The sequence below is a fragment of the Salvelinus alpinus genome, chromosome 13 (assembly GCF_045679555.1).
Source record: "Salvelinus alpinus chromosome 13, SLU_Salpinus.1, whole genome shotgun sequence".
In the NCBI taxonomy this organism is placed as follows: Eukaryota; Metazoa; Chordata; class Actinopteri; order Salmoniformes; family Salmonidae; genus Salvelinus; species Salvelinus alpinus.
The window spans coordinates 6286160-6312180 of record NC_092098.1 but is presented as its reverse complement, the minus strand read 5'-3'; the positions used below and the strand labels follow the sequence as shown (position 1 = coordinate 6312180).

Here is a 26021-nt window from a genome sequence, read left to right as displayed (position 1 = left end):
AAAGAAATTGTAGTCATGCAAGATCTGGTAAACAGGCCACCAACAAACGTGAGAGAGCTGAGGAAACTACTGGGGTTTCTAGGGTACTACAGGGATTATGTACAGAACTTCAGCATCCGGGAAGAGAAGGACCAAGATAGATATGCAGTTGGGACAGGCTCCACCCCACCAGAAAGTTATATGGGAGGATGCTCACCAGAGAGCATTAGAGTGTGTTGACTAATCCACCTGTGCTTACTTACCCAGATTTATAGGACCATTTTATCCTGCATGTTGATGCCTCTGAAGTGGGATTGGGAAGTGTGTAATACCAACGACAAAGTGGGAAACTGAGAGTCATTGGATATGTCTCCTCACCCGTACACAAGCAGAGAGAAACTATCACCTTCCCTCGGGGAAACTGGAATTCCTGGCCCTCAAATGGGCAGTGACTGAGCGGTTCCGAGATGACCTATTTTATGCTCCCTCTGTGACAGTGTACAGGGATAATAAACCCTTGACATACGTACTAACTACAGCAAGACTGAATGCCACCGGTCATCGCTGGGTGGCAGAGCTGTCTGACTTGAATCTCACACTGAAGTATCGTCCTGGAAAGGTAAACACTGACGCAGACTTTCTGTCACGCTCTCCTTTGCATGCTGAACGTCACATGGAAGAATGCACGGAGAAACAATCACCTGAGACGGTGAAAGCAACACTCAACAATGTTCAAGCACAACAGCATGATTGTGTAACTGGGATATCTGTGGTCACGCTAAGGCCCTCAGTGCAAGAGGAGCTGTCAAGGTGGGGGGGGGGGGACAGTTACTGACCGACTGTCTCATGCATGCTCAGTCAAAGGTTAAAAGTTAAAAGATGCAGCTGTATCCAGAATCTTGGAACTAAAAAGGCAAAGGACTAAGCCAAAACCAACAGAATGTCATCAAGAGTCATGTGAAGTCTCCCCAGAGGGATTGTTACAAAGGAAAACAGCAAAATGGACACAAATTGTGGTACCAAGACCGTACAGAACACTAATTTACAAGTACTTACACACTGAAATGGCCCATCTAGGAACAGAAAGAGTATGGAATAAGAATGCTTTAATTGGCCGCGCATGCAACATGACATTGAATACTTTATCACTAAAGTGTGTAAGTGTATCAAACTAAATAAACCCAGTGTAATAACTAGGGCCCCGATGCAACATGTACGGGCTACAGCTCCTTTTGAGATGATTTCAATTGACTATGTGCAACATTCTCACTGCACCTAACACCATTACTGAACTTTAGACATACGAGTTACCACACCCAGTCTCAGGGAGGGTTACCTCTGGAAATTCCCTTGGTATCTACTGAGTTAGGTAAATCAGCTTTAAGTTGTCTTGCACCTTATTTGTGGAACAATCTTTTTTTTTTTTTATCTTACATTTGATGTTTTGGTGTCTCTAGGGCAATTCAGAAAGCTGATTGAGGACCTTATTACTGATGAAAGTGTTTGATTTTTATGACCGTGTTTTTCTTTCTGCTTGCAATTTGCAGTTATATTTTTGATGCGTGTATTTTCTGTAATTTATGTAATTCAGGGCTCATGGGTAAAAGAGACCTTGGTCTCAGTATGACTCCCTGATAAAATAAAGGTTAAATTAAATAAATAAATAAATCTTGTTTACTCTCTGTGGAGGGAATGGCTGCTGAGGGGTTTTCTGGTTTCATTGTGAGACAGAGGGGGTTACTGGGACGGAACAAATGAGAATAACGCCACAGAGCATTGCTGTACACACACTGGGCATTCTTCTACAGGGGCTAAACAGATCCCACATTCTTTGCCTCCTTCCACTGTGTCAAAATGATTATTTATCAGGAGTATCGGTGAGAAAGTGGTGTTTCTGGATTCCTAGTTGGACACACATTAGGGAAGGGATGTAGTCATGGCGGGTTTGCACTTCTCCTTATTCTTCTTCTTTCAACATATTTTACCATGTCCAAAGAAAGTCAATCTGTACTGAAACAGATTTTATCTGAGACTGATTTTATCTCTAATCCACTCCCTCATTTTTTTCACTCTCTTTTTCTCTGTCCCCCTCTTTTGTTATTTCTGTCCCTCCCCCTCTCTTTACTCTTCTCTCTCACATACACACTTTCTTCTCCTCCCTCTGTAATGGGTATCTGTGTAGCAAAACATTTGCTATCAGATAATAGGGCAGTATAAACAGGTAGATGTTGTGCTTGATGCCTGTAATCTGTGTCTGATTGTGTTAAGAAATCAAAGGGCCACTTCCCTCAAGCCCTGACATGTTGACATATCCGTATCCAGGCGACACCTTCACTGTAGCAATAGAAACAGAAGTTGAAGGAAAGTAAGGTGAGGGTGCAGCCTTTTCTGACATCACACAATTACATCATCACACATGAGATGTTTTTGTCCTATTCGTGTCCCTAAATGTTCAGGAAAAACAAGTTGTTAGACATTCTGTGTGTTCCCCCCCCCTCTCTTTTTCTCTTTCTCTCTTCCTCTTTTTTTCTCACTCTGTCATATCCTCTGCTCACTGGCAGTCCGTTTTTTGATATCCGAGTGAGATTGTGTGCTCCTCTTCCATTCTTTCTCTATAACTCTCCTCTCTTGTTGGTTTGCTGTTCTGGCGGTGGTGACCCCTGTGTTAGACCATGGGAGATCCTATAGCTTTCTCCGTCCTAAACAAGAGACTGAGACCACGGTTCACTGCCATGGAACGCCTCTGCTACTCCCTGGACACACTGGAAGATGGACCACAGCGGCCTGGCACGGTCAGGGATGGTTCAACCACACGGTCTACAATAGTGAGGGATGTATCACAAATTCAAAAAGACACAAGCTCGACCACGACCAAACCAGAGCAGGAGGATGTGGTAACAGAAGGGTTGATTTCCCTGACTGAAGAGGGGGACATCGGTCCTGAACCATTGACCACGTCTATGATCGATGATTGTTCAATGCTGTTTCTGACAATAGAAGATGCTGGTCCTGATGGGTCTGGTGAGCTGACTGTGGTCAGGGACAGTTTGACCGTAGCGAATGACGGTCCAGATGGTTTGACCGTGGTCATTGAGGGAGATGGAGACGGTTCTGATGCGGTCAGTGAAGATAGGAGTACTTCCAGACAGAGCTACATCGATGGAATGTTACCGGACCTCATCAGGAGTGGACGACCGCTCAACAGACGCAGAACACTAGGACCAGTCTCAGACACGGTGAGAGAGAAAGAGAGAGAGTGAGCAAGAGAACAAAAAGGAGAGATTATGTTTGTGTGTGTTGCGGGGCCAGAAATGTGCATTCAATGTCATTTGATGCAGTAAATGTTATGGTATTAAAATATCTTGCACCAGAACATATCTTGCACTAGAATACAAGTCACCTCGTTCAGTACCAGCGTGCAATACTGTGTGATACGGTGCTATATAATGCTATCAGCTCATGGAGACAGGTTTGATTCGTGGCTGTGTATGGTTGCTAAAGGAGATATGTGGGAATATTGTTGTCTCTCTTTGAGCCCTTATCGAATCAAAATCAAATCAAATCAAAATATATTAGTCACATGCGCCGAATACAACAGGTGTAGTGAAATGCTTACTTACAAGCCCTTAACCAACAATGCAGTTTTAAGAAAAATACCCCCCAAAAATAAGACTAGCAGTAAAATAACAATAGCGAGGCTATATACAGGGTGTACCGGTACATAGTCAATGTGCAGTGGCACCGGTTAGTCGAGGTAATTGTATTAATATGTACATGTAGGTAGAGTTATTAAAGTGACTATGCATAGACAACAGAGAGTAGCAGCAGCGTAAAAGAGGGAGGGGGGGTGGCAATGCAAACAGTCTGGGTAGCCATTTGATTAGATGTTCAGGAGTCTTATAGCTTGGGAGTAGAAGCTGTTTAGAAGCCTCTTGGACCTAGACTTGGCACTCCGGTTCCGCTTGCCATGTGGTAGGGAACGGTCTATGACTAGGGTGGCTGGAGTCTTTGACAATATTCAGGGCCCTCCTCTGACACCGCCTGGTATATAGATCCTGAATGGCAGGTAGCTTGGCCCCAGTAATGTACTAGGCCGTATGCACTACCCTCTGTCGTGCCTTGCAGTCGGAGGCCGAGCAGTTACCATACCAGGCAGTGATGCAACCCGTCCGGAGTGAGCGGCCTGCTGTGTGTGCATGCATATATACAGTACCAATCAAAAGTTTGGACACATCTACTCATTCAAGAGTTAAAAAAAAAAAAAAAAATTACATTGAGGAATAATAGTGAAGACATCAAAACTATGAAAAAAGACATGGAATCATGGAGTAACCAAAAAAGTGTTAAACAAATCACACTCTTGGCATTCTCTCAACCAGCTTCATGAGGAATGCTTTTCCAACTGTTTTGAAGGAGATCCCACATATGCTGAGCATCTGTTGGCTGCTTTTCCTTCACTCTGCGGTCCAAATCGGCCCAAACCATCTTAATTTGGTTGAGGTCGGGTGATTGTGGAGGCCAGGTCATCTGATGCAGCACTCCATCACCCTCCTTCTTGGTCAAATAGCCCTTACACAGCCTGGAGGTGTGTTGGGTCATTGTCCTGCTGAAAAACAAATGATAGTCCCACTAAGTACAAACCAGATGGGATGGTGTATCCATGCAGAATCCTTTGGTAACCATGCTGGTTAATTGTGCCTTGAATTTTAAATAAATCACAGACAGTGTCATCAGCAAAACACACCCACACCATCACACCTCCTCCTCCATGCTTCACGGTGGGAACCACACATGCGGAGATAATCCGTTCATCTACTCTGAGTCTCACAAAGACATGACGGTTGGAACCAAAAATCTCAAATTTGGACTCATCAGACCAAAGGACAGATTTCCACCAGTCTAATGTCCATTGCTTGTGTTTCTTGGCCCAATCAAGTTTATTCTTAGTATTGGTGTCCTTCAGTAGGGGTTTCTTTGCAGCAATCCGGCTATGTTGGCCTGATTCACGCTGTCTCCTCTGAACAGTTGATGTTGACATGTGTCTGTTACTTAAACTCTGTGAAGCATTTATTTGGGCTGCAATTTCTGAGGGTGGACACTCTAATGAACTGCAGCAGAGATAACTCTGGGTCTTCCTTTCCTGTGGCGGTTCTTATGAGAGCCAGTTTCATCATAGCGCTTGATGGTTCTTGCCACTGCACTTGAAGAAACTTTCCAAGTTTTCCGCATTGACTGACCTTCATGTCTTGAAGTAATGATATACTGTCATTTCTCTTTGCATATTTGAGCTGTTCTTGCCGTAATATGGCCTTAGTCTTATAGCAAATAAGGCTATATTCTGTATACCACCCCTACCTTGTCACAACACAACTGATTGGCTCAAACGCATTAAGAAGGAAAGAAATTCCACAAATGAACTTTTAACAAGGCAGACCTGTTAATTGAAATGCATTCCAAGTGGCAACCTCATGAAGCTGGTTGAGAGAATGCCAAGAGTGTGCAAAGCTGTCATCAAGGCAAAGGGTGGCTACTTTGAAGAATCTCAAATATAAAATATATTTTGATTTGTTTAACACTTTTTTGGTTACTACATGATTCCATATGTGTTATTTCATAGTTTTGATGTCTTTACTATTATTATACAATGTAGAAAATAGTACAAATGAAGAAAAACCCTGGAAGGAGTGTGTCCAACTTTTGACTGGTACTGTATGTGTCTATGCAAATGTGTGTGTGTGTGTGTGTGTGTGTGTGTGTGTGTGTGTGTGTGTGTGTGTGTGTGTGTGTGTGTGTGTGTGTGTGTGTGTGTGTGTGTGTGTGTGTGTGTGTGTGTGTGTGTGTGTGTGTGTGTGTGTGATGAGCTGTTATACGCATATCCAGTACAACAGGATTTCTCAATCTCTGATATTTCACTCAGGAATCTGGATTAGCAGGGTTTCTTTTTACCACTGTGTCCGAGTTTTTTTAAGAGAAAGGTTGTGTACATGTGCATGTGTGTGTCTATGTGCATATGTGCGAGTGGCTCGGGAGGTGGTTTGTGTCTATGTCTGTGTGTTTGCATGTAACACTGTGTCTGTGTATGTCTAGTTGAAGTGAAAAGGGAAATTCTTGTAGGAAGTTGATTAACGTGCTTCTTTACAAATGTGCTTCTGTGTGTTTAGTTGAAGGAGGTGCGTCGGGAGGTAGAGCTATCTCGGAGGCGCAGTCTGAAGCTGAAGGCTCAGGTGGACAAACTACAGGAGAACAGAGAGGGACTGGGATGGAGTCAACACAGAGCGAAGGTAACGCGCACACACACGCGCACACACATTTCAAATACAGCCAAGCATTCAGAGCATTCAAGCAGAACCAGATATTTCAAAGGTCATTTCAAAGGTCATACAATCACTGAAACAGAAACAGTGTTATATATAGAGGTTGAATAACAACAAGACAACAATAGGGCTTGAATGGATTATGCTGATAACTGTATGGGAAAGGAGTATGTCTTACTGCACACAAGGATTGAATCATTTTGGTTTCTGTGGAGCACATCACCTTTAGAAGTCTGTGTATATGTTGAACTTTCTTCCCCTCTTTCAATCAAATTTCAATCAAATGTATTTATAAAGCCCTTCTTACATCAGCTGATGTCACAAAGTGCTGTACAGAAACCCAGCTTAAAACCCCAAACGGCAAGCAATGCAGGTGTAGAAGTGTAATGTAAATGTAGAAGCATGGTGGCTAGGAAAAACTCCCTATAAAGGCCAGAACCTGGGAAGAAACCTAGAGAGGAACCAGGCTATGAGGGGTGGCCAGTCCTCTTCTGGCTGTGCCGGGTGGAGATTATAACAGAACATGGCCAAGATGTTCAAATGTTCATAGATGACCAGCAGGGTCAAATAATAATAATCACAGTGGTTGTATAGAGGGATATCTCCAACCACCAACTTACCATCCTGAGACAAGGCCGAACATAGCCCACAAAGATCTCCTCCACGGCACAACCCAAGGGGAGGCGCCAACCCGGCTAGGAAGATCACGTCAGTGACTTAACCCACTCAAGTGACGCATGCCTCCTAGGGATTTTTTAACATTTTAGTTTTTTAAATGTAACCTTTATTTAACCAGGTAGGCCAGTTGAGAACAAGTTCTCATTTACAACTGCGACCTGGCCAAGATAAAGCAAAGCAGTGCGACAATAAACAACAACACAGAGTTACACATGGAGTAAACAAAAATACAGTCAATAACACAATAGAAAAATCTATATACAATGTGTGCAAATGGACCTCCCTTATCTTACCTCATTTGCACACACTGTATATAGACTTTTCTACTCTATTATTGACCCTATGTTTGTTTATTCCATGTGTAACTCTGTGTTGTTGTATGTGTCGAACTGCTTTGCTTGATCTTGGCCAGGTCGCAGTTGTAAATGAGAACTTGTTCTCAACTAGCCTAGCTGGTTAAATAAAGGTTAAATAAAAAAAAAAAAATTTAAACATCACCAAGAGGTAAAATAGATAGTGAAAACAATAGTGGTCATAAAATCATTTATAGCACGGCTTTTGATGATCCTTGGTTGGGGTCTGAGCAGATTATTTGTTGCGATTGAAAAGTTATAAAATGGTGGTCCGATAGTCCAGGATTATGAGGAAAAACATTAAGATCCTCCACATTTATTCCACGGGACAAAACTAGGTCCAGAGTATGACTGTGGCAGTGAGTAGGTCCAGAAACATGTTGGTGATGGCTCTGAAAGCCTTTTGGAGTGGGTCTGTGGACTTTTCCATGTGAATATTAAAGTCACCAAAAATGTGAATATTATCTGCCATGACTACAAGGTCCGATAGGAATTCAGGGAACTCAGTGAGGAACGCTGTATATGGCCCAGGAGGCCTGTAAACAGTAGCTATAAAAAGTGATTGAGAAGGCTGCATAGATTTCATGACTAGAAGCTCAAAAGACGAAAACGTCGTTTTTTTAAATGGAAATGGAAATTTGTTATCGTAAATGTTAGCAACACCTCCGCCTTTGTGGGATGCGCGGGGGATATGGTGTCTAGTGTAACCAGGAGGAGAGGCCTCATTTAACACAGTTAATTCATCAGGCTTAAGCCATGTTTCAGTCAGGCCAATCACATCAAGATTATGATCAGTGATTAGTTAATTGACTGTAACTGCCTTGGAAGTGAGGGATCTAACATTAAGTGGCCCTATTTTGAGATGTGAGATATCACAATCTCTTTCAATAATGGCAGGAATGGAGGAGGTCTTTATTCCAGTGAGATTGCTAAAGCGAACACTGCCATGTTTAGTTTTGCCCAACCTAGGTCGAGGCAGAGACACAGTCTCAATGGGGATGGCTGAGCTGACTACACTGACTGTGCTAGTGGCAGGCTCCACTAAGCTGGCAGGCTGGCAAACAGCCTGCTGCCTGGCCTGCACCCTATCTCATTGTGAAGCTAGGGGAGTTAGAGCACTGTCTATTTTCGTAGATAAGATGAGAGCACCCCTCCAGCTAGGATGGAGTCCGTCACTCCTCAACAGTCCAGGCTTGGTCCTGTTTGTGGGTGAGTCCCAGAAAGAGGGCCAATTATCTACAAATTCTATCTTTTGGGAGGGGCAGAAAAAGGTTTTCAACCAGCGATTGAGTTGTGAGACTGCTGTAGAGCTCATCACTCCCCCTAACTGGGAGGGGGCCAGAGACAATTACTCAATGCCGACACATCTTTCTAGCTGACACCTCTCTCTCTCCCCCCCTCTCTCTACCCCCACCCCTCCCTTGCTACCCCTATCTCTCTCTGCAGGTTACAGAGGAGGTTCACTCCATTCTGAGGTTGTTGCTTCCTTTGACAGAGTCCAGCCCAGTAGAACCCTCTGGTCAGGAGAACAGTCTGGATACAGCACTGGTTCTGCTGCGGAACGTAGCACACAAACTAGCATTAAACCACACAGCACAGGTGAGTCTTAACTAGCACTGAGTCACATAGCACAGGTGAGCCTAAACTAGCACTGAGCCACACAGCACAGGGTGAGTCTAAACTAGCTCACAGGTCTCAGCCACACAGTACAGGTGAGCTCAGACTATATTTTGAGGAGTTGCTACCTGATTGTCAAAACAATAACATTTATTTAAGTTTTTGGGTTCCAAAATATTTCCTCCAATTTGTTTTTAGTGAATTATGACACAGTCTTGTGCTCATCATACCTCTCAGGGGAGTTTAAATCGCATCAGAATATATTAGCAAACAATTTAGGCAGAAGAACCATCGATACCAAGAAACCAGTGGTGGCTGCTCAGAGGAAGGGGAGGACCGTCCTTCTCAGTGAATTTCATAAAAATGGTAAAACATTTAAAAGGTTATCCTTTTTAGATAAAGCTATATTAAATATGTTCACGTCACCAAATAATTGATAAAAACACACTGTTTTGCAATGAAGGTCTACAGTAGCCTCAACAGCACTCTGTGGGGTAGCACCATGGTGTAGCCGGAGGAGAGCTAGCTCCTCCTCTGGGTACATTGACTTCAATACAAAACCAATGAAGGCTCGTGGCTCTCACCCTCTTCTATAGACTTACACAGTAATCAAATCAAATCAAATAATCGCAGTAGTTGTCGAGGGTGCAACAAGTCAGCACCTCAGGAGTAAATGTCAGTTGGCTTTTCATAGCCGATCATTAAGAGTATCTCTATCGCTCCTGCTGTCTCTAGAGAGTTGAAAACAGCAGGTCTGGGACAGGTAGCACGTCCGGTGAACAGGTCAGGGTTCCATAGCCGCAGGCAGAACAGTTGAAACTGGAGCAGCAGCACGGCCAGGTGGACTGGGGACAGCAAGGAGTCATCATGCCAGGTAGTCCTGAGGCATGGTCCTAGGGCTCAGATCCTCCGAGAGAGAGAAAGAAAGAGAGAATTAGAGAGAGCATACTTAAATTCACACAGGACACCGGATAAGACAAGAGAAGTACTCCAGATATAACAGACTGACCCTAGCCCCCCGACACATAAACTACTGCAGCATAAATACTGGAGGCTGAGACAGGAGGGGTCAGGAGGCACTGTGACCCCATCCGACTATACCCCCGGACAGGGCCAAACAGGCAGGATATAACCCCACTCACTTTGCCAAAGCACAGCCCCCACACCACAAGAGGGATATCTAATTATTACATCTTCCAGAGTATGTCCTCCAACCTATCAAATAACATTTTATTTGGAATACAACCTTACATTGAAATGCTTACTTACAAGCACTTAACCAACAACGCAGTTTTAAGAACATACCTAAAAACAAAAAGTATGAGAGCTCTTGCAGCATGGACTGACATGTTGTCCACCCAATCGAAGGATCAGAGAATAGACTGTAGTACTGAAAGCATAAGCTACAGCTAGCTAGGACAGCATTGCATAAAATGTGGTGAGTAGTTAACTCAAAGAGATAGAAACACAATAGTTGAACAGTTTTTAACAAATTCATTTCTTAAAAATAAAGGAGAAGTAAGAGAGAGAGAGAGTCATTTTGTTTCAGTTTAACATATGCAGCTTGCTAGTTAAGCCCATTTTATTAACTAGCTGGCTATGACTAGCCAACACATCACTGGAACTCTTCCAAGTCAAAGTAAACTTCTGGTTTTATTAATTTATGCCCACCGGGGCTTGTTATGACAAATAATGTTCCCCAGCCAAATAGTATCCCCCTCTGATTTACAATGGGATTCGATAAACTATTACCGTCCGTTGCTATATCAACAGTGTGATGACCTAATGATTAGACGTTTGGAGATCATTGCAGCCTAAAAGACGTTCTTTTCATCATCGCTAAGCAAACAAGGCTGATTTCCGCGACAATTTCGCTGTTTAAACAAGTTATGTTTAGCCAATAAATGTAAAACTTAATTTGGGTACCTTCCTAACATAATAAAACGAAATCCATGTCTTAAACATTGCTACATTTCGGAAATGGCAAAGAAAACGTGTAATCTGCACACATTCAAGTTACTTACCTTACAGATCAGGAAAATAGCTAATTTCCACTCCATTCATATGCAAATCAGATTGATTCAATAACTGGCTTGTCTGGCTGTCATGTTTTTATTTTAACCTTCCCTTATCTACACTGAAGTAATATAATTTCAGTAATCCTCTATTATGATAAAAAAATATATATATATCTCGCGTAGCTCATTAGTACACCCTTGTGGTTGAATATATATGTCTCTATTGTAGGTCCTAAGATACAACAATGAATAATGTGGAACAAATAAATACCATCAAAGGATACCTCACAACTTACAATAATGAACACCTTGTGAAACAGCTGTGAAAACCAACCTGGCATTATTTAAGATTTTAATACATAAACTTACATCGTTTTTGGTACAGTTGTGTCATTAATTTATTTTCACAGATTTGTTGTGCACTCACATGGCAATCATAGACTAAAATACTGAATTCTGGTGTGTGGAATGTAGAGGAGGTGGTTGCTGTGTGGGTGGGAGGTTCTGCCTGTCACTTGTTCTCAACAGACTGTCAGTCTCAGAAGGGGGACGTGAAGAGGGAGACTGCAAAGTCCAGGCACTGCTACTCTCTTTGTTCTGAGTGTTTGCAGTGCTCGTGTATTTAGTTCATCTGTGTTTCTCACATATTATGTGCCTGGTATGATAGAGCAAGAAAACCTTCTTAGCAGATAATGACAACAACATTAGCTGTAGATGATGTAATAAAAAAGGACACTTACCGATCATGTGCCATGGTGAAACAACTTTGATGGGCTTCAACTCCGGCGCCACAGTCTTCACCCTCTCAATCTTCTGGCAGGCTAGACAGGGTACTGACCTTTAAGCAAAAAGTGACAAATTGAAACATTGTGTGCTCTCTGATATGACATTCATTGAACTCATAATAATTTCTGATATAATGGAATGTGATTGATTGATTGATAAACAAAAGGTTATTTCACTTGCCCAGCTGTCCACCTCATTGACAATTCCCCGTCAGAAGAAGTGTAGGTTGATTTTAGAAATCATGTGCTTCACTCTGAAATGACCAGCATGCATCTCGGTCAGCACGGCCTCCTTCTCCTCCTCAGTAAAAATCACCCTCCTGTGTCGCTGGCCATCCTTTCCCCGTAGGTAGATATGATTGCCTAACAAGTTTGAAAAGAAGAGTTGTTGAAATACTCAAGTCTAAGTACATTTGCACTGCTGTCTTTCTCTCTCTGTCCTCCACTCTCTTCCCACCTCTCTCTCCCTCCCTCTCTCACTTTCATCCTTTCTCTCCCCCCCCCACTGTCTGTCTAGCGAAGATACCTAGTTAAGAGCATTTGGAATTACCATAATTGGTTATTTACACCTATTAATTTGATTGATCAGGTTTAACTTATAGCTAGACACCTCAATATGACAGACATATAACTATACCAGTGGAGGCTGCTGAGGGGAGGACGGTTCATAATCATGGCTGGAATGGAGTCAATTGAATGGTATCAACCACATGGAAACCACATGTTTGATACCATCCCATTTACTCCATTCCAGACATATTATGAGCCATCCTCCCCTCAGCAGCCTCCACTGAACTATATGTATAGCTAGCAACTAGTTAACATTAGATGGAATATGGTTGTCCATACGAAATCCGCCCAGTTATCTAATAGAAGTTAACTGCTTAACGTTACCCTGAACAGTGAATTTCTCTGCATGTTGCGCCTCTTGTCGAGATCAGTGCTGTCTTCATAGTACTTTGCCTGGTTGGAAAGATAAAAGAAAATCTCCCAGAGGGATGCCATTGAAGTGCAACTACATACAAACAAAAAGCTGCATTAACAGTTACAGTAGCTTGCTAGCTAGCTAGCTAATGTTAGCTAAATAAAACTGTCTGGCTAGCTAGCTGGCTACTGTAGCTGGCTAGCTGACTAGGCAGGCTGAGGTATATAAGTACAGTAGCTAGCAACGTCAATCTAAAAACCGCTTAAAATATGTATTCCTACATAACAATATTTACTTATATAAAGACAAATACATGGTAAACAAAGTGTTTTCTTTCCAGTCGTTTCGGTCCTCTGAAGCAGCAGGTAGTCAGCAGGTCGTCACCGTCAAAAACACCGTCCTTGGAGAACTATTCTGAGCTAATAATTTTGTTTGGACTGAGCGAGCGTTTATGCAGTGAAATAGAAGAAGATAGAACTGCCCGGATCCTCCTTCCTTCGCGACCACTACGAGGTAAAATAGAGCCAAGCAACCAGCATAGCAGTGGACACTTGGTTCATTACGTAATCCGGTCAAAATGTTTCAAGTTTTAGTCACAGCCCTAGCAACAGAAGCTTGAACTTATCGAATTCTATTGTGACGCAGAAGGGGACACAGTTTGGCCGGGGGACACTATTTGGCATGACAGTGTTACTGCTAAACTGCTTACTGACTATAGACTGTAACGTTACTACATGGTTGTAGTGGGTTTATTAACACGTTAGTTATATTAGCTATGTTGACTATGACGTTATTTTAGCTAATATGGTAACGACGATGTAGGCTGTGTGTAGCGGTTATGATATGATTTGGCTTGGAAAGTTTTTTTGCCTGGTCACATAGAGCTGATGTGTTGTCCATTGAAGTCCACAAATGAAGGGAAAAGGTGAGAGGAGTAGAGCTCATAGATGCGAGAAGGAATACAATGGGGCTCCTATGAAAGTGAGCTGTGTTTACGTGTGATCAGGGGTGTATTCATTTCTCAGATTCTGTTGAAAAACGTTTCTTAAACAAAAGCAAACAGAATGAAACAGGGATAAACATAGCTGCATCTGCACTCGTTTGCAACTGTTGGAACAATGATTACACCCTAGATAGATGCAGGCAAGAGTGTCCAAGGTGGTCCTGAATGTGTCACTGTCTGTCCATGTGTCACTTCAAATGTTTCTCTCGACCTGTGTGTATCTACGTTGTAAACCTTTATTCATAGGCTAGGTTGTAGCAACCTCATGATGGGCATAGGGAACATTTGAGTATCATGTAGTAGCCTAAACCTATCAATGTTATATTGAACTGGGTGAATGGAATATGAATGACAGTCATCACATTTGCTGTAATAGAAATAAGGCCATGCTCAAGAAATTAATTAATTGTCCTCCATCGTCTTAAAAGGCACCGACTTCCACTGCAAGAAACACAATTTTATCTCAATGACCGTATGAATGTCAATTATACAAACTTCCTTTCTTTCCCGACCACTCTTTCCTTTTGGTTTACCAAGGATGCCAAGTCCGGGGGTCGTAGAGAAAATGATGTGGATGACAGTGCTGTTCTACAACAGGCACTACGGGACAGAGACGATGCCATGGAGAAGTGAGTATTCACATACACACGAATGTGCATGCATGCAGACACACATGGCTGACACACTTAACACACACGCACGCACACACCACACACCACGGCAAAGAGAGTTGTCAGTACTGCTCGTCTAAAAGAGGGATCTGCATCTTTCCAGTAGAAGAATGAGACGTTGATGGGGTTTTTTTCCACTTCCTGTTGTACAGGAAGAAGGCCATGGAGGCGGAGCTTCTCCGCAGTAAGACAGAGATGATGTTACTTAACAACCAGCTGCTGGAGGCCGTGCAGAAAAGACTGGAGCTCGCTTTGGAAGTAGAGGACTGGAAGGTACTGAGAGAGAGAGAGTGGGAGGGAGGGAAAGGGAGAGGGAGGTACTGAGAGAGAGAGAGTGGGAGGGAGGGAAAGGGAGAGGGAGGTACTGAGAGAGAGGTGGAGGGAAGGGAGAAGGAGGGGGAGAAGAAGGTACTGAGAGAGATAGAGGGAGGAAGATGGAAGAGGGAAAGAATGAGTGAGGAGGGGAGAGAGGGAGGAGAAGGACGAGGGGAGGAAGGGAAGGGAGAGAGCAGAAGAGCCAGAGAGGGGATGGAGTTCTGGGTATCGTACTGTAGATGGAGTGGATATACTGTAGAGTGAAGAGGAAAGATGAGAGAGATAGTTGAAAGAAAAAGGTGAAAGAGCGCTTGAGTAATGGGAGCAGAGAGAGAATGTAGAGAGAGAGAGTAGAGAGAGAGTCACAGTCTATGGGAAGGAAAAAATGGATATGTCTGAGACATACAGTACATACAGTACGAACATGTTACTGTGGAAAACAAGCTCTGACTAATCAGGGGACAATAGCAAATTACCTATGGTGTAACACCAGTGTTGGGGAGTGGTGAACTACATTTAGTTCGACAAGTAATTTCATACCATTTTGTAATTTTAATATTAGTGTTTTCAGTAGTTAATAACTTTTTTGCCATGTAGTGGTGTAGCTAAATACGGGAACTAGACACTATTTTTTTTTGCAAAAATAAAATAAAATAAAATATGGGTGAACGAGGCAAGAATGTCCTTTCTCTTTTGGCATCTCACTTGAAACACTTTTTGTGTGCCTATTTCCCACTTTTTGAGTTCAGTAGGCTAAATTACACATTCTGTTAACATCTGACTTCTTTCAGTGTGAAGTCATTAATGGGTAGCTTGGTAAATACTGTATATTTTCAGAGTAGCTTCCCCAACACACACACACACACACACACACACACACACACACACACACACACACACACACACACACACACACACACACACACACACACACACACACACACACACACACACACACACACACACACACACACACACACACACACACACACACACACACACACACACAATGAGGGGAGCGGCTGCGTCAACAACCCTCTTACTCTACTCCATCCCTTCTTCAGTCAGTAGTTGCACATATGTGTCAGGGCAGCAGCAACACAGGTTGTTTAGACTCTAGCTAACCACCAAATGTACTACATTATCCACACAAGCCACTCGCCAGCCAGCCATATATCATGAGTTTGATGATTATGATTAATATTATATTATGAAGTTATTATTTAAGAATTCAAGAGCATTGATGATAAAGCACCTGTCCCTGTGCACGGCCCTGCATGGGTATGAAATACACGTACATTATTTACACGGTATAGTGCATCCAGCCGGTACATATCACCAGCTGGTGTCCTAGCATGATACTGTAGTAATAGAGCCTGGGACCTCAGGGGCCATCTGGTGAGAGACCAGCTCCCTCTAGGTGTGCAATAGAACATGATATTATATTACCATCTTGGGGAAAGTAGACCACTGATCTAGCAACAGCCTGTCAAATTCTTTCTAATGATCATAACCACTTATGAATTAGGGGACAGAGCTGATTCTAGGTCAGAATGAACTAAAAAGACAAGTAGTCAGAATATAAACCAAGTTGTACCAAGTTTGGTGTTTAAGGGGGTAGAGGTTGCAGCGTTGGGCAAAAAAACATAAACAATATAAATACAATTGCAATACTGGAATACCATGATGAGATGAATAAAAACGTCCCTTTATCAGGACGATGTCCGGTTGATCCTCCAGCAACAGCTCCAGAGCCAGCAAGAGCTCCAGAGCCAGCAACAACAGGCAGCAGAACAAGCCCAGAGGAAGCCGTCCCGTCTGGGGCTGCTGAGGAGGACCAACAGACCCCCTCTCCAGAGGCCAGCTTCTACCCCCTTGACCTACACCACTGGACAGGTTCCCGTTAGTACCCCCGTCCGTTCCCCCTCTCCCAACCCCCAAAGTACCCCTGTCACCTGGAGGGACAGGCTGAAAAGGGGGAAGGCGGGTCGTCATAGTGGCCAGGATGCAGAGCAGGCATTGCAGGCATCGCGGTCGTCGAGCGGCAGCAGACTGGAGGACGGGTTTCATACCATAGACTTATTATAACACATCATACACAAAAGCACATGCATTTAAGGGAGGGTTACAACTCATATCTATGTACTGTATTTACTGGTAGCTACTTTATCAATCTTTCTGACTGTGGATTCTTACTGGGAGAGATACATTGAGCTGATAGTTAGATACACAGTCACAAGCAGATTAATTCTCCAATCTACTAGTACTGTGCACCGCTCTGATCTGTTTGGCTTTAGGAAAAGATTTTTCAGAGTATTCTGTCTATTGGTGCCTGGATACTACATTTGGGTTGGAGATTTTTCCTCCAACTGTAGGCACACATTTTCTACTATAATGACTAGCAGTCATGTTGACTGTCACACGTGTCTGATTAAAGGGGCAATCCTTAGTTGCTAGGGAAACATACATTTTTGGACTTAGAAATGAATGATATCTACCCATTGATTCTTGAAGAGTATAACATATAAATGCATACAAATGCCTAATGAGCTTAGTTCAACTGTCATACTCCATCAGAGCCCAAAATATAAGCTTGTTTTACTCCCATGTTTGTAAAAAACATACATGTAAACAAACAGGGCCAATTGCAACCACTGATGGCCACTAGATTATCGCCAGCCGATTTCTCTCGTTAAACCATCAATACATGCTTAAATGTATGTTGCCGTAGCAAATAAGGATTGCCCCTTTAATCAGACTAAGAGATTGGAGAATTAATCTGCTTGTGACTGTGTATCTAACCAGAGGGCGACATTGAGAGGTGGCACCACAGGTTCAAAAGTGGCGTGGCACCGGTCAGGTAAAACTCTGGGTCCTATTCGTAGGCTATGATAAAATATTCTTATTATAGATAGCTTCCCTTTTCATCTGTTCTATGAATAGGGCTGGGGTTTTTCTTGTCAGGACATGTGAATTGGAAACACTCCTGGCCTAAGGTGAATCAAACCCTTTCAAACTCCTACAAACCTTGTTATTGTGCATTCTGAAGCCTTTATGTACGGCAGAGTTACATTTAGCACTATACACAGTATAATTTGTAACAAGGCAGGGTTACATTTAATATTATACACAGTAGAATTTGTAACAATGTTGTTGTTTTTTATGTGTAAGTCATAAAACCACGAACCTTGTGACATTGTGCTGATCTCCATCTGGCCCACCAGAGGTTGGATCCCTGCTTCTCACCGTAGGAACTGATTGCCTGTAAAATCCATATTGTCAATCATTAAATCTACTTGAAACATTTTTATTTGAAAATAATATTGTGATAATTTTTTCATGAAGTAGATGTTATCGACTGTCACTCATTCCATTGCACTCAATTCTAACCAAACCTGCGTTATCAGTTCACATCAGTAGGTGTCACTATGCATGAAAAGACTGACGCCATGATGGCTGACTGTCTCTGTATTTGTGAAAGCTATGGTGGTGCTGTAATCCATCAATTCTCTTTTTCTGCATAAGCCATCCAACTGTTCTGTTGGACAAATGTGTTATATTGTCTCTGTAGACTGCACTGTGGCGTAATTTCTAGGGTTTGTACTTTTAAGTCAGTGAAATTTGCTCCACAAATATATTTCAATAATCACCAGCAGTGGAAATAGGATAATATGCTAACATTACTGGACTAACAAACTGTCTAGCTGACTAACAGTTTCAGTAACTTCAGTATCCCTTGGCCTTGGGTAGCAACAGCAGAGCGTTTCATCTTCTTTATCCTTTGCCAAACACATTTATTCAGTTAGTTTAAATTATTAGCTGTTTGCTGCGTGATTGCATCAACCAAACTAGCTAATCATGTTAGCTAGCTAGCTATCTAGATAGGCTACTGAAGCTAATGTTAGTAAGGAGGTGCGGGGACAACAAAAATACATATTTAATTTTTTAAGGAACCCGGTCCTGCTTTCAACTTACTCTTGAATGTTGCAATAGTAGAATGCATAAGGTGCCATTTCAAAACTGAGTAGTGCATCATCAGTTTTCCTGTCGTCATGTCAGTCCTTGCACAAGTAAAGGCTCTGCTTGGTCAACCTGATGTCTGCAGTGGCTGTACAGCATTTACTACAATGTGGCCTCTGCAGAAGTCAGAGCATTCATACTTCTTGCACTTCGGGGAGCAGAGCAGAGCGGAGAGTAGCATACGCATCCAATACAATAGGTGGCAGCATAGACGATCAATGTACAATTCAGCAGGACATTTCTGAATATCTGTAGAAGAAGAGGATAGGGACGATACAATACAAACAACACAACATTACAAAATGGCAACATATGATAAAGAGACACGTATCGATGAAGAGGAGGAATAGTTGCTGTGTCTTATGTTGGAGCGGAGAAGGGGGAACCGCAGAGAATGCAGGAGAAGATGGTCAGTGCGACCTCAAACACCAAGAAGGGGAGTTCATCCTACTTGTGCAGAAATTACATGGCATTAATGTGGAGATGCACTTTCGGGTACTTCAGGATGTCTCCTAACCGATTCGACGATCTCATTCATCGCCTTGCCCCCTACATCAAACATGGGAATACCCACAGTACTCCGGTGGAGGTGTCCGAGAGTTTGGCGGTGGCCCTTTGGATCCTCGCTTCTGGGAGTTCTCAGCATAGTGTGGCTTCATGCTACAAGCTAGGTTCCTCCACGGTGTCTGCGATTTTGTCTGAGGTTTGCAAAGCCCTTTGGACGGCCCTGAGGAGTGAGTTTGTGTGCTTTCCTAAAGATTACCAGTGGAAAGACATCGTAAACACATTTTGGAGGGTGTGTAACTTTCCAAATTGCCTTGGTTGTATTGATGGAATGCACATCCAGGTCAAGGCACCTACTTCAGCAGGTAGTGAATATTTAAATTATAAGGGCACCCACTCCATAGTGCTCCTTGGAGTATGTGATGGCCATCATCGTTTCACCATGGTAAACGGGGGGCATACGGTCGGCAAAGCGACGGAGGAGTGTTTCAGGAGAGCACCTTTGGGTCTCGTCTCCTTGAGGGGAAGCTCGAGTTGCCACCACCTCAAGACCTGCCTGGCACGACAACCACAGTCCAGCATGTGTTTGATGGAGACGCTGTTTTCCCCCTCCATGTTAATCTCATGAGCCCCTATCCAATTATGTATAGTATATACATCAGTGGCGGTTGGTGCCATTTAAGATGAGGGAGGACAATCATTTTTTTATTAGCAGGGCCTTATTTCTATTTCAGCATATTGGATGACTGTCATTCATATTTCATTCACCCAGCTCAATGTAACATTGATAGGTTTAGGCTACTACATGATACTCAAATTTTCCCTATATCCATCATGAGGTTGCTACAACCTAGCCTATGAATGAAAGTTTACAATGTAAGTACAGGTCCCTCGGGTGTAACTGCTAAACTGCTTGCTAACTGTACATTGTACATACAGTACAGTGTACAGTTAGCAAGCAGTTTACCAGTTACACCGGCGGGCACCAGTGGCAATAAATGAGTAAAACCAAAAGCTTTCCTTGACTTGGAAGAGTTCCAGTGTTGGATAGCCATAGCCAACTAGGTGACATAGCATCCCTCTCTGTTTTGAGCCGGGTGTTGGAGTAGGCTAAACTAACTAACTGCATTAGCTAGTAAGTGAAGGTGAAAGTATTTATATATATAAATACCACTGGGACCACTGGGACCACTGACCACTGTGACCACGGTTACCATGTGAAATCCCAGGGACATGGTTGTATTCACAAAACAGAGGAAAACGGGCTGAAATTGGGGGAAGTACTATGTCAACTTGTCCAATAAGAAACGTCTGCTTTCTTTTCTGTTGCAAAACATTTTTCTAAGTCTATGACTTGAGCTGATGAATATTTCTGGTGAAGGCGTTATCTGCTGCTGCTTTGAAAGTGGTGTGGTGCAGATTGAAAAGCACTGGGGCAAATGCTGTCTCGCCACACTTCTTCGGTGACTCTGTTATCATCGGAACATTTTAATCTTGCTTCTTGTGCAGACTAAGGGCGATTTATCTATTAGACAATAATTCTGTACAACTAAAATAAAGTATTCAATTTTGCCGTTTACCGCGGAAAATCTAGTATGGCAATGAGCCATACCGTACACATTTTATGAATGGAAGAATGGTGTAGGGTTAATATTTATGTCATCCATTAATTACTTGACTTGTCCTAATAAAACATGGTCATTTCTTATGAAGAGGGGAGAAGGAGAATTTTCCTGAACTGTAGGCTACATATTTGACATTTGAAAGTAAATCGTGATTGTTGTCAGGTTTTGGCCAGGACTGTTCAGGTTTTGGTCACTAGATGTCCCCATTGCACCTTTTTTGTACCTTCTGTTTTTTCCTTGCTCTATTATTGTTTGCACCTGTGTGTCGTTCCCTTGTTAGTATTTAAACCCTGTGTGTTCCTCAGTTCTTTGCTCAGTGTTTGTAAGTTAGCACCCAGCCCCAGCCATGCTGTTAAACTTTTTCTCTTGTTGGATTTTCCAGAGGTTCGCTGGTTTTGTTCTTGTTTATTTTGGATTAGTCTTTTGAGGTTTGTTTTTTCCCTTGCTGTTCTTACCACTTTGTGGATTTTCTTTGTATTTTGGAAGATATCTATTTTTGTCTCTTGGCTTTTCTTTGGACGTTGTGGATTTATATTTTTGCCGGAAGATCTTTTCTTTGATTAAACCACCGTCTCTTGTACTGCTGTGTCTGCCTCATCTTCTGGGTTCTGCCGATTTATTTAGTGACTGTTTCTCACACCGGGTCCTGACAGATTGTGTTGTATTTTAATATTGCAACCTATTCTAATAAAGTTATTTAAAGTTGCACAAATTATACTGTAATGTTTTTTGATTTTTTTTATTGTGTTCGTGGTCAGGCTGGTAGTTAAAAGTAACATTTCCTATGTTGTGTGGATAGCGGAGATGAGTTAATTGTAGAACAACGTGATAACGCTCAACAGTGAACCTTTATATTTTATAACAGGAATAAAAGGCCAGTACGTCTGTGGTGGCATATTGTACTCTATTGAAGAAACATGTCTGAATTGGAAAGAATTGTGGTAGGGAGAGTCATTTCTCATATTCAGAAGTAGTTATCTAACCAAAGAAACAGATGCAAATGCTTAGTTGTATCATTATATTTCAATTGTCGATCTACCCCATAATGTCAAAGTGGATTATGTTTTTACAAATTGATTGATAAAAAAATAAGTTCAGGAGTAAACGTTTGCTTAACAAGTCACATAATTAGTTGCATGGACTCACTCAGTCTATGTCATGGAAAAACCAGTTGTTCTTAATGTTTTCTATACTCAGTATACACTGGAGTTGCTTACCAAGATGACATTGAATGTTCTTGAGTGGCCTAGTTACAGTTTTGACTTAAATCAGCTTGAATGGCAAGACTTGAAAATGACTGTCTAGCAATGATCAACAACCAACTTGACAGAGCTTGAAGAATTTCTTAAAGAATAATGTGCAAATATTGTACAATCCAGGTGTGCAAGGCTCTAAGAAACTTACCCAGAAAGACTCACAACTGTAATCGCTGCCAAAGACGATTCTAACATGTATTGATCCCAGGGGTGTGAATACTTATGTAAATGTGATATTTCTGTATTTCATTTTTTTTTTTTATAAAAAATAATGTAATAGAATTCACGCTGTAACACAACAAAATGTGGAACAAGTCAAGGGGTATGAATACTTTCTGAAGGCACTGTAATGAAAATAAAAAAGCTGAAACTTTCACAAACATGAACCTGTCAGTTGTTTTGTTCTATGATCCCCACAAGCTTCACAGGACTTGTCTGAAGTCAGTGTCGCCGATGTGCCAACTTCTGTCTAGATCCACCAAAAAAAGGACTAAATGCATTTCAGGTAAAATAACAACCCAAATGTTTATCTCCCAGGACAAATTAGCAATCAACAGTAAGCTAGTTAAATGTCTGTGAATGTTTCATGTGTGTTTCGACCTGTCCCCAAATTAATATAGTTGGTTCACAGTTGGTTTTGGTATTTTAACCTGCGTGTCATGAATGTGTCTGGTGGGGATGGACAAAATCAACATTCGTGCGATGGCTGACGCACGCGTGGAGCCGGTTTGGTTAGCCTGTGAGAAACATTTATTATAGATCAGCCTCTGAGGAGCCTTGCACATAGACCAGCCCGGAGGCTGTGGGGGAAACTGATAGCTTTAAGACCCACCAGCCTCTAATTACACTTACTAGCCTGGGTGGAGCCTGCATTGTGTTAATGCAATGATATATCTACTCTGAATAAAAATATAAATGCAACATGCACCAATTTTAAAGATTTTACAGTTACAGTTCATACAAGGAAGTCAGTAACTGTAATTGAAATTAATTCATTAGTCCCTAATCTATGGATTTCACATGACTGGGAATACAGATGTGCATTTATTTTGTATTTTATTTAACCTTTATTGAACAAGGCAAGTCAGTTAAGAACAAATTCTTATTTACAATGACGGCCTACTAAATGGAAAAAGGCCTCCTGCGGGGACGGGGGCTGGGATTCAAATTTAATTAAATAAAAATATAGGACAAAACACACATCACGACAAGAGAGACAACACAACACTACATAAAGAGAGACTTAAGACAACGACATAGCATGGCAGCAACACATGATAACACAGCATGGTAGCAACACAACATGACAACACAGCATGGTAGAAACACAACATGACAAAAACATGGTAGCAACACAACATGGCAGCAGCACAACATGGTAGCAGCACAAACAGGGTACACACATTATTGGGCACAGACAACAGCACAAAGAGCAAGAAGGTAGAGACAACAATACATCACACAAAGCAGACACAACTGTCAGTAAGAGTGTCCATGATTGAGTCTTTGAATGAAGAGATTGAGATAAAACTGTCCAGTTTGAGTGTTTGTTGCAGTTCGTTCCAGTTGCTAGCTGCAGCGAACTGAAAAGACGAGCGACCCAGAGATGTGTGTGCTTTGGGGACTTAACAGAATGTGACTGACATAACGGGTGTTGTATGTGGAGGATGAGGGCTGCAGTAAATAATCTCAGATGGGGCGTGGGGGGGTGAGGCCTATGAGGGTTTTATAAATAATTATCAACCAGTGGGTGATAATGACCAGAGAGATGACCAGTTTACAGAGGATTATAGAGTGCAATGATGTGTCCTATAAGGAGCATTAGTGGCAAATCTGATGGCCGAATAGTAAAGAACATCTAGCTGCTCGAGAGCACCCTTACCTGCCGATCTATAAATGACGTCTCCGTAATCTAGCATGGGTAGGATGGTCATCTGAATCAAGGTTGGTTTGGCAGTTGGGGTGAAATAGGAGCGATTACAATAGAAGAAATCTAGTCTAGATTTAACTTTAGCCTGCAGCTTTGATATGTGCTGAGAGAAGGACAGTGTACCGTCTAGCCATATTCCCAAGTACTTGTATGAGGTAACTACCCCAAGCTCTAAACCCTCAGAGGTAGTAATCACACCTGTGGGGAGAGGCGCATTCTTCCTCCCAAACCACGTTACCTTTGTTTTGGAGGTGTTCAGAACAAGGTTAAAGGCAGAGAAAGCTTTGTTGTAGTGCGTTTAACACAAAATGCGGGGAGGGGCCAGCTGAGTGTAAGACTGTATCATCTGCATATAAATGGGTGAGAGAGCTTCCTGCTGCCTGAGCTATGTTGTTGATGTAAATTGAGAAGAGCATGGGGCCAAGGATCGAGCCTTGGGGTACACCCTTGGTGACAGGCAGTGGCTGAGACAGCAGATGTTCTGACTTTATACACTGCACTCTTTGAGAGAGGTAGTTAGCAAACCAGGCCAAAGACACCTCAGAGACACAAATACTCTTTAGCCGGCCCACAAGAATGGAATGGTCTACCGTATCAAAATCTTTGGCCAAGTCAATAAAAATAGCAGCACATCATTGCTTAGAATCAAGGGCAATGGTGACATCCTTGAGGACCTTTAAGGTTGCAGTGACACATCCATAACCTGAGCGAAAACCAGATTGCATACCATAGAGAATACTATAGACATCAAGAAAGCCAGTCAGTTGATTACTGACAAGTTTTTCCAACACTTTTGATAAACAGGGCAAAATAGAAATAGGCCCATAACAGTTTATATTTAAATAAAGGACGAACCGTGGCTGCATTCCAAGCAATGGGAACCTCCCCAGAGGGGAGAGACTGGTTAAAAAGGTCAGAGATTGGCTTGGCGATTATAGGGGTAGCAACCTTAAAGAACAAAGGGTCTAAATCATCTGACCCAGATGTTTTTTGGGGGTCAAGTTTAAGGAGCTCCTTTAGCACCTCGGACTCAGTGACCGCCTGCAGGGGAAAAAGAGGGAGGACCATCGGGGCTAGTCGCATTAGAAGGGGTGGGAGATGAGGACATTTTGGATGGGCAGGGATGCAGGGCTGAGTCAAATAGGAGTCCTGACTTAATGAAGTGGTGATTAAAGAGCTCAGCCATGAGCTTCTTGTCAGTAACAACCACATCATCAACTTTAAGGGACATGGGCAGATGTGAGGAGGGTTTATTCTCCAGGTCTTTAACCATTTTCCAGAACATCTTGTGCTTAGACCCACAGAGAGAGAACTGCTCCTTAAAGTAACTAACTTTGGCCTTCCAGATAGCCTGAGTGCACTTATTTCTCATTTGCCTGAACGAGAGCCAGTCAGCCTGAGTATGCGTGTGCCTTTCGCCAAATGCAATCCTTGAGGTGGAATAACTCTGCACGATCACGGTCGAACCAGGGGCTGAACCTGTTTTTAATTCTCATTTTCGTAATGGGGGCGTGTTTGTTAACAATACCAATGGAAATATAAAAAAAGAAGGTCCAAGCGTCTTCGGCAGAGGTGATCAAGCTGATTCTATACCATTTTACATCGGCCAGGTCATGAAGGAAGGCTTGCTCATTAAAGTTTTCTACCAAGCGTTTCACTGAGCAGCCATTACAAACATAGGCTGTAAAACAGTGATCACTAAGGTCATTACAGTAAACACCAGCCTGATAACTATCAGGATTATTTGTGAAAATAACATCGAGAAGAGTAGCCTTTTCTGGGTGTTTGGAGTCATACCTTGTGGGATTAGTAATAATCTGAGAACGATTTAGGGAGTCTAAGCATGGTTTAAGCATGTCCCAGTTTAGGTCACCTAGCAGGACAAATTCAGACTTAGCGTAAGGGGCCAGGAGAGAGCTTAGGGCAGGTAGGGTACAGGCCGGTGCTGATGTAGGACGATAACACCCAGCAACAGTCAACAAAGAGCTATTTGAAAGTTTAGTTCTTAAAACCAGCAAATCAAATTGT

The 26021-nt window shown here is 42.5% G+C and overlaps 1 protein-coding gene across 1 annotated transcript; it reads left to right on the top strand.

The window, feature by feature from the left end:
* Positions 1-2498: 2498 nt before the first annotated feature.
* Positions 2499-21387, top strand: LOC139536875 (uncharacterized). Its single transcript, XM_071337574.1, has 6 exons — positions 2499-3215; positions 6141-6260; positions 8771-8923; positions 14210-14301; positions 14496-14616; positions 16375-21387. The coding sequence occupies exons 1-6, from the start codon at positions 2652-2654 to the stop codon at positions 16744-16746; spliced, it is 1422 nt and encodes a 473-aa protein (XP_071193675.1). The 5' UTR covers positions 2499-2651; the 3' UTR covers positions 16747-21387.
* The last annotated feature ends 4634 nt before the right edge of the window (positions 21388-26021 follow it).

Excerpts from the sequence above, each read along its gene's own strand:
- LOC139536875 (XM_071337574.1), top strand. The coding sequence starts at position 2,652 with ATGGGAGATCCTATAGCTTTCTCCGTCCTAAACAAGAGACTGAGACCA. Across the intron at positions 3,216-6,140 it reads TAGGACCAGTCTCAGACACG|TTGAAGGAGGTGCGTCGGGA; the intron begins GTGAGAGAGAAA and ends CTGTGTGTTTAG. Across the intron at positions 8,924-14,209 it reads CATTAAACCACACAGCACAG|GATGCCAAGTCCGGGGGTCG; the intron begins GTGAGTCTTAAC and ends TGGTTTACCAAG.